Source organism: Microcebus murinus, chromosome 20, assembly GCF_040939455.1.
Source record: "Microcebus murinus isolate Inina chromosome 20, M.murinus_Inina_mat1.0, whole genome shotgun sequence".
NCBI lineage: Eukaryota > Metazoa > Chordata > Mammalia > Primates > Cheirogaleidae > Microcebus > Microcebus murinus.
In genome coordinates, this window is record NC_134123.1 from 1,857,783 (window position 1) to 1,869,089 (window position 11,307).

Sequence of the window (11,307 nt, forward strand, 5' to 3'; positions counted from 1 at the left end):
GAAGCATTACCGGAGGTGCAGAAGTACAGACTGCCTATATATAACTTTCAAGTTCTGGGCCGGGCGTAGTGGCTCACGCCTGTAATCCTAGCACTCTGGGAGGCTGAGGTGGGCGGATCGTTGAGCTCAGGAGTTCAAGATCAGCCTGAGCAAGAGCAAGATCAGCCTGAGCAAGAGCAAGACCCGTCTCTATTGAAAATAGAAAAAATTAGCCGGGCATGGTGGTGCATGCCTGTGGTCCCAGCTACTCGGGAGGCTGAGGCAGGAGGATCGCTTGAGCCCAGGAGTTTGATGTTGCTGTGAGCTAGGCTGACACCACGGCACTCTAGCCAGGGCAACAGAGTGAGACTCTGTCTCAAAAATATTAATTAATTAATTAATTAAAAATTAAATAAATATATAAGAATAAAATTTAAAAAGCAAAAAAGAAGTTCTGCTGTGAAAGGAAGGAGCACTGGAAATGAAGCTCTCTCTTAATTCTTATAAATTAGGGTGTCAATCTCTTCACCCTCCAGAGCAGGCGTCCTCAAACTACAACCCACAGGCCACATGCAGGTGTTTTTGCCCGTTTGTTTTTTTACTTCAAAATAAGATATGTGCAGTGTGCATAGGAATTTGTTCATAGTTTTTTTTTTAAAACTATAGCCCGGCCCTCCAACGGTCTGAGGGACAGTGAACTGGCCCCCTGTTTAAAAAGTTTGAGGACCCCTGCTCTAGAGTCTATCTTTCTTTTAAAAAATGATCCTAAGCATGCCTCTTCTCAATAAAAGGTCTGCTGGCTCCCTGCTACCCTCAGAATGAAGTCCTGAGCTGGGTAATAGTACATGGATTCATTATCTGACTCTAATGCACCTCTCTTGCCTCAGAGCCCTTGTACAAAACTTCCAATTTCACGAGCTCTTTCAAACCTCCATGTAACATGCTAGTCAGGCTGCCAGAAGTGCCTCTTACCTTCTCCACCTGGCAAGCTTGTATTTACATTTCAAAACTCACCTCAAACATCATCCTCACCACTCACATCTGCACCTCCTCCAGTGTTTACAACTTTAAGCCAGAACCCTGGAAGTCAGCCTTGACTTCTCCCATGTCCACTCACATCTCCTCATCCCCCATCCCCCATTATCCACTTGGCCACCAAGTCCCAGCCGTTCTACTTTCTCAGTAAGCCTCTGTCCGTCCTCTCCATATCTCTCCTCTAGTCCCCACTTGCCTCCTAACTGGCCTCCCTATTCCATCTCCCTCCATTCATTTTCCACATGGCAGTCCAAATGAACCTTTTAAAACCCAAAGCCTTTCAGCTTTTCAGCTTCTTAAACCCACTGAGCTCCTGAACCTGCTCCCTCCTCCACCCTTGCCACCCCTTTCACCTAGCTAACCCTTCAGGCTCAAGTTCAAATGCCATGTGCTCCAGCAATAATCATGGAACAGCAACCTGACCTAGTCTTAGGACACTGTAATTCTTCATAGCACTCACTGTCACTTCCAATCACATATATACCTTTGTATGACTACTTCGTCAAGGCTTATCTCCCACCTTCAGACTGACAGTCCTTGATGATGGTGTCTATTTCATGCACCAGACATACCCCACTCTCAACTAAGGACCTGGCACTCAAATATGTATTGAATCAATGAGCAAATGAAAACCCTCATAATCCGACCTTCTCTGGGCACTGACCAGAATCTGAGCTGCCAAAATGAAGAGGAAATTTAACCTGGCTACTCTTCAAATAACATTACCAATTCTAGATACTTGGCTTTCTACCAACTTCTATACTCAGTAAGAGATATTAGCTCCCTGATTACTAATTTCCTAAACTCATCAGTTATTCCTTTAGCTTCAAATCCTTAAAAACGAGAAATTAAAGGAGTTATTTTGGGTTTGAACAGAAACCAGTTCTTTACATTCATATTGCTTGGCCTAATACTGAACATCTAGGGTTAAATGCTCTTGCACAAAATTAGAAATTGTCCATAAGACGCTGGAAACACTGAGACATTCTGTTTCTTTGTAGGGTATTCAAATTAAGCTCAAAAAAACCAGGTAACTCACTAATGGTATAGAAATTAGAAAGTACTTTTTAAACTACAAAAAACCAGGCAACATTACTAGCATTATGATCATTATGTATTATCCAGACTTCCAGTTCCTGGAAGTCTATTTTTAAATAGTTAAAAGTAAGCCACCTTTAATGACTACACTTATATATAGAAGATCCAAAAGAACTGTCAGGATATGATAAAAGATTTATCTGAAAAATGTTTTTAAATCATACTTATTAATCCAGGTATGGGCTTGCTTTCTCACTTATGGAACAATGGGTCCACTTGTACAGGGGAAATAACTATGCCAAAAAAGGCTGAAAGGCATGAACACATGCCTTATGGATCCTGGAATCAGCCTGAGAAAACACCTTCTTTGACTAGACATATGATTTAAAAAACAGGCATTAGTCTTAGCAGTGCACACATCATTGTATACAACCATCTTCACTTTCTTCCCTTTCCTCTTTCTTTCTGTCCTCTTAATTCGAATTTACCAACCATAAGCCTTAGCATCCACAATGTTTAAGGCAGTTTCTAAATATATACAAACCAATTAAGAATCCCGTATCTTTTGTTAACCTTTAGGGAAACCAGGTAAAAGATAAAAAGGAATTATTTGTACACTTGACCCTTGAACATGGGTTTGAACTTCACAGGTCCACTTCTAAGTTATACCAAAAGTGCTAAGTTATATCACCTCCACTCTTCCACATCTAAGACAAGACCAACCCTGCCTTTTCCTCCTTCCCAGCCTGCTCAACTTAAAGATGAGGATAAAGACCCTTGTGATGATCCACTTCCACTTAATGAATAGTAAATATATTTTCTCTTCCTTATGATTTTTCTTTTTCTTTTCTTTTTTTGGACAGAGTCTCGCTGTATTGCCCAGATTAGGGTGCCATGGCATCATCCCAGCTCACAGCAACTTCAAACTCCTGGGCTCAAGCAATCCTCCTGCCTCAGACTCCCACATAGCTGGGACTATAGGCGAACACCACCACACTTGGCTAATTTTTTCTATTTTTAGTAGAGATAGGGTTTTCAAACTCCTGGCCTCAAGTGATCCTCCTGCCTCAGCCTCCCAAAGCTAGGATTACAGGGGTGAGCCACCATGCCCGGCAATGATTTTTCTTAAAAAATTTTTTTTCTCTAGCTTACTTTATTGTAAGAATACAGTATATAATACACATAAAATGTGTTAATTGACTATGTTATCAGTAAGGCTTCTGGTCAACAGTAGGCTATTAGTTAAGTTTGAGGGGAGTCAAAAGTTATACTCGGATTTTTGACTATGTAGAAAGATGGCACCCCTAAACGTAGCATCATTCAAGGTTACTATTTTTTCAGCTTTTCTGTAAGTTTGAAATTATCAGAAAATGATTTAAAACATTTTTTAAATTTTTTTAATTTAAAAAAGATTCTATCTTTGAATATTTTAAAATATTGCAATGACCAAGTGTATAGTTTGAGTTTTTTTTTTTTTTTTGAGACAGAGTCTCACTCTGTTGCCCGGGCTAGAGTGCCGTGGTGTCAGCCTAGCTCACAGCAACCTCAAACTCCTGGGCTCAAGCAATCCTCCTGCCTCAGCCTCCCGAGTAGCTGGGACTACAGGCATGTGCCACAATGCCTAGCTAATTTTTTCTTATATATATATATATATATATATATATATATATATATATATATATATATCTTTTTTAGTTGTCCAGCTAATTTCTTTCTATTTTTTTTTTAGTAGAGACAGGGTCTTACTAGCGCTCAGGCTGGTTTCGAACTCCCACCTCAGCCTCCCAGAGTGCTAGGATTACAGGTGTGAGTCACCACACCTGGCCTACAGTTTGAGGTTTTTTTTTTTTTTTTGAGACAGAGTCTTGCTTTGTTTCCCAGGCTAGACTGAGTGCTGTGGCATCAGCCTAGCTCACAGCAACCTCAAACTCCGGGGCTCAAGCAATCCTCCTGCCTCAGCCTCCTGAGTAGCTGGGACTACAGGCATGCGCCACCATGCCCGGCTAATTTTTTCTATATATATTAGTTGGCCAATTAATTTCTTTCTATTTATAGTAGAGACGGGGTCTCACTCTTGTCAGGCTGGTTTCGAACTCCCGACCTCAAGCAATCCGCCCGCCTCGGCCTCCCAGAGTGCTAGGATAACAGGCGTGAACCACCACGCCCGGCCTACAGTTTGAGTTTTAACTCTGAGTCTAACAGACCAAAATCACTTCATTTCATCCAAACTTTCTATCCACAAGATTATTTTTATCAACTTCTCTTCCTACCTGACATGCTCAATTGCAAGCGCTGTCTGGTCAAACACTCCAGAATCATCATATACCACCCACAGCTCCTGCAGGGGCAACCGATGTTCCTTCAGATTGAGAAGCTCATTCATACACTCCAAGGTAAATGTGCTTACTTGAGATTCACAGAGGTATGGTTCAGCAAGCCTTACCACTACCTTCAAGGCAGAAAAGTCCACATCTGTGACCTGAAATTTAAAATAATGTGACTTAACACAAAATTAAGATACCCAGATAAAATACAACTAACAGCCTGAGTTTTTTAAAGCATGAAATGGGGACATGGAGGCTTCTTCCATAATGTAAAGGATAAACAAGACAGGCCTGGCTTCTACCTTCATGAAGCTTAGATTGTATCAGGGAGATAAATGAACAAGATGGTAAGGAGAAGAATAACAGAGAATGACAGAATAACTAGCAGGGGTGGTAATCTGATTTTGCTGGCCAAGGGAAGTCACCTCTGAACTGAGCTGAGAAGGGTGAAATGGAAGTAGCCATCTAAAGAGCAGGGAAGTCACAAGGGCAGAGACAAGGTCAGCAGCTGGAGGAGCAGACAAGCAGGGCCTCTTGCTGGAAACAAAGGGAGGAAATTGGCGAGAGGCAGGCCATGGAGCAGCAAGAGATGAGGTGGGGGAAAAAGGCAAGGAGAATGGGACATGAAGGACATCAGGACATCGGGACATGAAGGACATCAGAAGGAGTTTGGATTTTATGTGTTCTCTAGTGCAATGAGAAGACATAAAGCCAACACTAGGTAAATGCAATGCATTAGGAGTTTCAAGCAAAGAAATGGCCCACTTCTCTTTTAAAACAATGACTTTGCTTTTAGAGAATTGATGGAGGGCAGGGGGAAGCACTATTATAACCAAATTAATAGGCCTGAACTTCAACCAAAGATATTAACGTAACCCAAAATTTAAAACTTCACAAAGAACAGCTGCAACCCACTGCCTTATACATAATCACTGCAGTATGTGATGTCACCATTTTCTAAAGGAGCTGTAGCAAAAACTTGCATTCATACTCCCTGGTTTAACATTTTAGTTTAACAGCAGTTTTTGTGGTCTAGTTAACAAACACTGAGAAAAATTCACAGCTGTAATTAGAGTGCAAATTAATGTAAAAGGCCCAGTCAGTTGAAAAATAAGATTGTTTTTACTTTCTGCAATGGAACACTTTATTAAGAGATTAACCACATATGAACAAATTTGCTGGGCAAAAAAAAAAAAAATGAGCTCTTTAAATTGCCTCTTGAGGCCAGGCGCAGTGGCTCATGCCTGTAATCCCAGCAGGTGGGTGGGTCGCTCAAGATCACCCTGAGCAAGAGCGAGACCCCGTCTCTACTAAATATAGAAAGAAATTAACTGGCCAACTAAAAATATATAGAAAAACTTAGCCAGGCATGGTGACGCATGCCTGTAGTCCCAGCTACTTGGGAGACTGAGGCAAAAGGATCGCTTGAGCCCAGGAGTTTGAGGTTGCTGTGAGCTAGGCTGATGCCATGGCACTCTAGCCTGGGCAACAGAGTGAGACTCTGTCTCAAAATAAAATAAATTGCCTCTTGAGCTAGTTAATGGACTATAACTAAGAAGGTAAAAAATTAATTGAAACTGTTAACTTCATAATGAGGCCTTCTTACTTTTTAAATGATCTCAAATACCTCCTCCACTTCATAGGTTTATAATCCAGTTCCCCTTGCCGAGGGACACTGAAACTTAAACCACCTAATTCACTGACAGTTTCTCTTCACTTGCCTTTAAATTTTGTGGAACACTTCATACGTCATGACATTAGATGTGAAAAACATGCTATTTCAATCAGCTCATAAACTTTAATTAAAAAATAAGCACTTTGGCTATAACAGTCTGAAGTAAAGTGCTTAAAGCTAGAGACAAATGTCTTAACAACATTAAATTTACCTCAACCAGCACCTTGAACACATTAGTGTGCCAGGCTGCCCGCCATCCAGATGGTTCAAGGACCTTCTCCAAGAACTCAGCTGTAAATTCCCTTACCTCAGAGGCCTTGCAGTCAGCTACAAACAAATTAAATACAGTAAGAATTAAGAATGCATAAAGCAGAGAGAAATTAATAAATTCATTTCAATCCACTTTCTCAGAACCAATACCGGCAATCTGAGGGACCAATATAGATAATTTACTTGTAAACTAAATATAAAAGAAGCAAAAAAGAGAACCTACTCACCTAAAATGTAATCTTGATAGGCTCTGAATCGCTCATAGAACAAAAGTTGACTTGTTTGGAAAATTTCTGGGAAAGGAGTTTTTCCTTCTGGCACAAAACTTTGTAAACTAGTACCTGGCTTATCATGATAGCTACAATCACTGCATGAATCTTCATCTTGGAACAAACCTAAAAAAGCAACAAAATAAGCAGATTCAACTATCTCAGCTACTTCCAGTGCTTATAGAGTGCTTCTATTTTCACATCCTTGCTTAGAAATTCCAAACAAAATACAAACAAGGATTTGAATATGAATGTTCTACTTACCTCTATCATTACCAGAAGAAACTAGTTTTCTAAACTTAAATATTTCTCAAAATCTAAGTTCTCCTTTAAAACAATAAGAACTTAAGATCTTTCACAAGCTAGGTTTTTGTTACTGTTATTCTGTGATATTTTTCAGAGGAGTCGTAGAAGGCTGTTTTTAAATTCAGTGGAAACCATCCAAGTTCTCCTCAAAGGATATAGCTACGATGATTTTTACTCTAGTTAGCAAGTTTTGACGGTCAAATGTCTTACAGGTTTTTCCCCAAAACAATTCCATAAAGCTGCATTAAAAGAGGGAGTTGATTTCCTATACTCCCTCTCCCTTTCAAATGAGTTGAAGCCTCCCTTTTATTTTCTACAATATCAGTCTCTCAATGGCCCATCAATAAACAGGGGTGAGATTCTTAATAATGCATAAAGTTTACTTCACTAAGCCCACTAGGTTCTTCCTCATTAATTTCAATGACTGTGTCTAAGGAAAAGATCAGAAAATGCAAATCATATTAGCTTTGGGCTTTGTGTAATTATGTTTCATAAGGCATGATTCAGCCAGTGACATATATAATTCTGTGTAATAAGATGTTTTTAATAAACAAGACGACTGTTAAATAAACAATGCTAAGGGTAGCATTTAGATGGGCAGAGTAGTTTCCAGAGGTGGTTTCAGGGAAAGTATTTGAAACCGTTATTGGCAGCAGTCTTGCTTTCCCTACACCCCTTGCTTTTCTCCTTCTTTCCATTCCCCTGCTCCTGCTTAGGCCATCAGAATTACTTGATCCCACAGATGATCAAAGTGTACTCAAAGATCTACTGCACACAAACACTGATGCACATGACCCTTAGAGGACATCAATACCTTACTGGCTGTGTGACAATCCCTCTGTGACTCAGTTTCTTCACCCATAAAGACAAGACAAAAATAGTATGTTTATTTCAATTAAGAGGATCAAATAAATTATTTTTAATCATTTACAACATTGCCAATTATATATATAGTATATGTTTGTTAAAGAAATAATACCTTCAGCACCATTCTTTATAGCTGCTTTGTTTTTGTTTTGTTGTTCCAGCTTTATTGAGGTATAAGTGGTAAATAAAATTTGTATATATTTAAGGTGTATGAGGTGATGTTTTGATATACAGGACTACCACAATAAAGCAAATTAACATTTCCATCACCTCACATAGCTACCTTGTGTGTGTGTAGTGAGAACACTTAAGATCTACTCTCTTAGCAAATTTCAAATACACAATACAGTATTATAAAGACCATGCTGTATATTAGATCCCCAGAATTTATTCATCCTGCATAACTGAAACTTTGTACCCTTTGACCAACATCTCCCCATTTCTCCTACCCCCAGTCCCTGACAACTACTGTTCTACTCTCTGTTTCTCTAAGCTCTGCTTTATTAGATTCCACATGTAAATGATATCATGGAATATTTGTCTTTCTTTGGAGCCACTTTGAAAATGTTACTCTTCACACATCATTTATATCTTCACCACAAATAGAACTGTTGGCTCTGTCTTCCAGATGGGAAAACTGAAGCCAAGCCACTTTTGCCAGTTTGAAAGGTGAGTTAGCAGTGTAATTAAGACACAGCTATGTCTTCTCACTTCAACAGGACTCTTTCCACTACACAACACAACTGAAAGTGTTAAAGTAAAAACGTGAACCAGCTTAAACTGTCAGAAAAAAAAATAATGGAATCTCCACAAGGAAACAGACTGGACATAGACTTAGGAGACCTGGGTTCCATTTCTGGACTTTGTCCCAAGTTGGCTCCCCTAAGTTGGGCATGTCACCTGCCTTCAGTGCACAGGAAAGCTATCAAGGCCACGAGTTCAAACTTTCTTCTTTTTCGGGAAAGAGAAGTGTGACTCATGATCTCCTTTGAGATGCAGATGAAAAAGAAAAGATGAATGTGCACAAAATTCCCTGAAGCCCATCCAGGTTGGCAATTCCTGGCTCCACCCAACTCCCTCCAGTCTCAGGAAGGCTGAGGCCTGAGTTGCCTGCCCGGTACCTCCCGACGTCGGCGTCCCGAGAGTGGGTCCTGGCCTCGCACAGCGTCGCCGCCGCCCTGGCCAGCCGGGTTCGGCCGGCCCGCCACCCAGGCGCCCTCCAAGTTTCCCAATGCCAAAGACCACCGCCAGCTGCGGCTTCTCGGGCGGGTGCTCACCTTTCCTCAGGGGCGCCGGCTCCTCCTCGGCTGCCCAGCCAGTACGCTCCGGCGCCATGGCTTCCGACTCCAGGCCGCCACCAGTCCGCAGTCCGTCAGCCATTTCAAATTTCCGCGGGCGGCCGCCCCAGACCAATAACGTGATGACGCCGGCGCTTCTGATTGGATAGACGGGCCGAGGCTTTCGGACCAATTAGAGCCCCGCCCCCTGCAGCCTCCACCGGTCCCTCTGACAGCGCCTCGGCGCCATCTACTGGCCAGGCGGACCGCCGTTCTCCTCCACGTTCCTGGTCTTTGGCTCACTAGGATGAACTTGGACAAAGTTGAACTGGAACATAATTTGGGATGATTTTCGAAAACCTAACAAGCCATGCCTGGAAATGAGGTGGAAAAGACACTGGAATGAAAGTCAAAAACATAGCATTTATACTTTTCCCGGTCATTATTAGTGATATGACCTCAGCAAGTCATTTCACCTCTCAGGAGCACATCTTCAACTGTGACAGGATATTGGCCTAGGTGGCCCCAAAATGTTCACCACCAAAAATCAGTCTCTCTCTCTCTCTCTCTCTCTCTCTCTCTGTCACGCACACACATACTGCATATTTTCAAAGAATGTCAGATTATCTTTACTAAGTAAATTTATTAATTTATATTAATCAAAGGCAGCTATAACTTCCAATAATAGCTAACATTTACTGAGTACTGTGAGCAAGACACCCTCCTGCATGCTTTACTTGCATTACCTTATTTAATCTTCAAAACCATCCTATGAAACCGGAACTATTATTATACCCATTTTACAGATGAGGAAATGGAGCCTCCAGAAAGTTAAGTTACTTCTCCAATCTAACCCAGCAAAGCCAGGATTTGAAACCAACCAGACTCCAGAAGAAACCCTTTAATGCCTCTGCCAGGCCCTCACTTCCAAGACAGGTTACCAGGGAGGATGAGTACATAGAAGGCCAAGCACCTGGCCATGACAGTTAGCCTGTGGGGTCTTTCCACTTACTGCTTTGAAGGAAAACCCAGGGCTAAAGTCTCTCAGATCCGTTATGGCTGAAACAAAATGAGCCAGTAGAGGTGATTGTAAAAAATACACTTAATTCAACTAGCTTTTCCAGGAAATAAGATTTCTTTGACTCTCGTGTGCAGAGTCTGACCTTACATTTATTTGTTCACTGAACAAATATGTATTGGGCACCATGAGATAAAAAAACAGAAAAACATAATCGAGACTAGCAACAGGCCTTGAGGACTCAGCTAGCTTTCTCATAATTCTCTTGAACCGCCCTGCCCGCAAACCTCACAACTGGCAGCATTTCTCCTCACCCGCTTCCGTCAACATCGAGGGCAACAGACCTCTCTTCTCATTCAGTTACTAAGTATTTGGTGATATCAAGATAGCACCAAAACCAGTGCTTCTGGAAAAGTCTTAGAAAGAAACAGGAAGCGACAGAGCCAGAGACATAATGCCGATGCTGTTGCAAACTCCATTTAAGGACGGATGGATAAATGTGCTGTACACAGCCTTTCTCATCTTCAAACATATGTCAGCATGTATTCACCACTTGCTCAGGCTACATCAAAAGATTTTAGGGTCTTCTCCTACGTGGAGACCTTTTAGGAGCACATATTTCTTGGCAGTTTGCTTTCTCTGCCCCCCCCTTATCCTAAAAACAGGGGTTTTTTCCTTCCTACTTTCCAATCCCTCTAATTGTGACCCATCACAACCTTCCACCTGTCCTAAGGTGGTGTGTCACCTGCTATTCTCTGTCTTTTTTAATATCATTGCTCTCTTTCTCACCATTAGGTTCTTGCAGTGTATCTATACATGGACTCAAAAATACCTGCTTTCCTCGAAAAAACTTCCCAAAGCCCAGCTACAACCTTGAGACACAACCTGCATTCTTTCTTTCCCTGTAGCCCCAAACTGCTCAGTAGTGCTGTCCCTGTCCTGCTTTCTTGAAGGCCAGGAGCTCCCTCCCTAGGCCTCCCCTTCACCCCTCCCTGATCACCCTCTGCCCTGCCACAGCAGCGACTCTGCTGACCACCCGCCTCTGTAGTCTTTCCTCCCTGGGCCTCTGGGTCTTCTTTTTCTAGGTCCTCCTTCTAGTTCTCCGACTATAGTACCTAGTCAACTGCAGTCTGAAAGTATTAAATGAAAAATTCCAAAAATAAACAATTCATAAGTTTCAAATTGTGCATTGTTCTGAGTAGCATGAATCATTCCTTTGTCCAGCATATCCATACTGTATATTCTACCT

The 11,307-nt window shown here is 41.6% G+C and overlaps 1 protein-coding gene across 1 annotated transcript in view; it reads right to left on the bottom strand.

Annotated features, from left to right (window-relative positions):
• SHCBP1 (SHC binding and spindle associated 1) overlaps nucleotides 1-9,199 on the bottom strand; it is a 47,348-nt gene extending 38,149 nt beyond the window's left edge. The window contains exons 1-4 of the mRNA XM_075995598.1: nucleotides 9,041-9,199; nucleotides 6,549-6,716; nucleotides 6,263-6,378; nucleotides 4,323-4,531 (exon numbers count right to left, since the gene is read on the bottom strand). Of these exons, the coding sequence (XP_075851713.1) occupies nucleotides 4,323-4,531; nucleotides 6,263-6,378; nucleotides 6,549-6,716; nucleotides 9,041-9,143 (596 nt within the window). The 5' untranslated portion in view covers nucleotides 9,144-9,199. The remainder of the gene's footprint in view (nucleotides 1-4,322; nucleotides 4,532-6,262; nucleotides 6,379-6,548; nucleotides 6,717-9,040) is intronic.
• Between the last annotated feature and the right edge of the window lie 2,108 nt (nucleotides 9,200-11,307).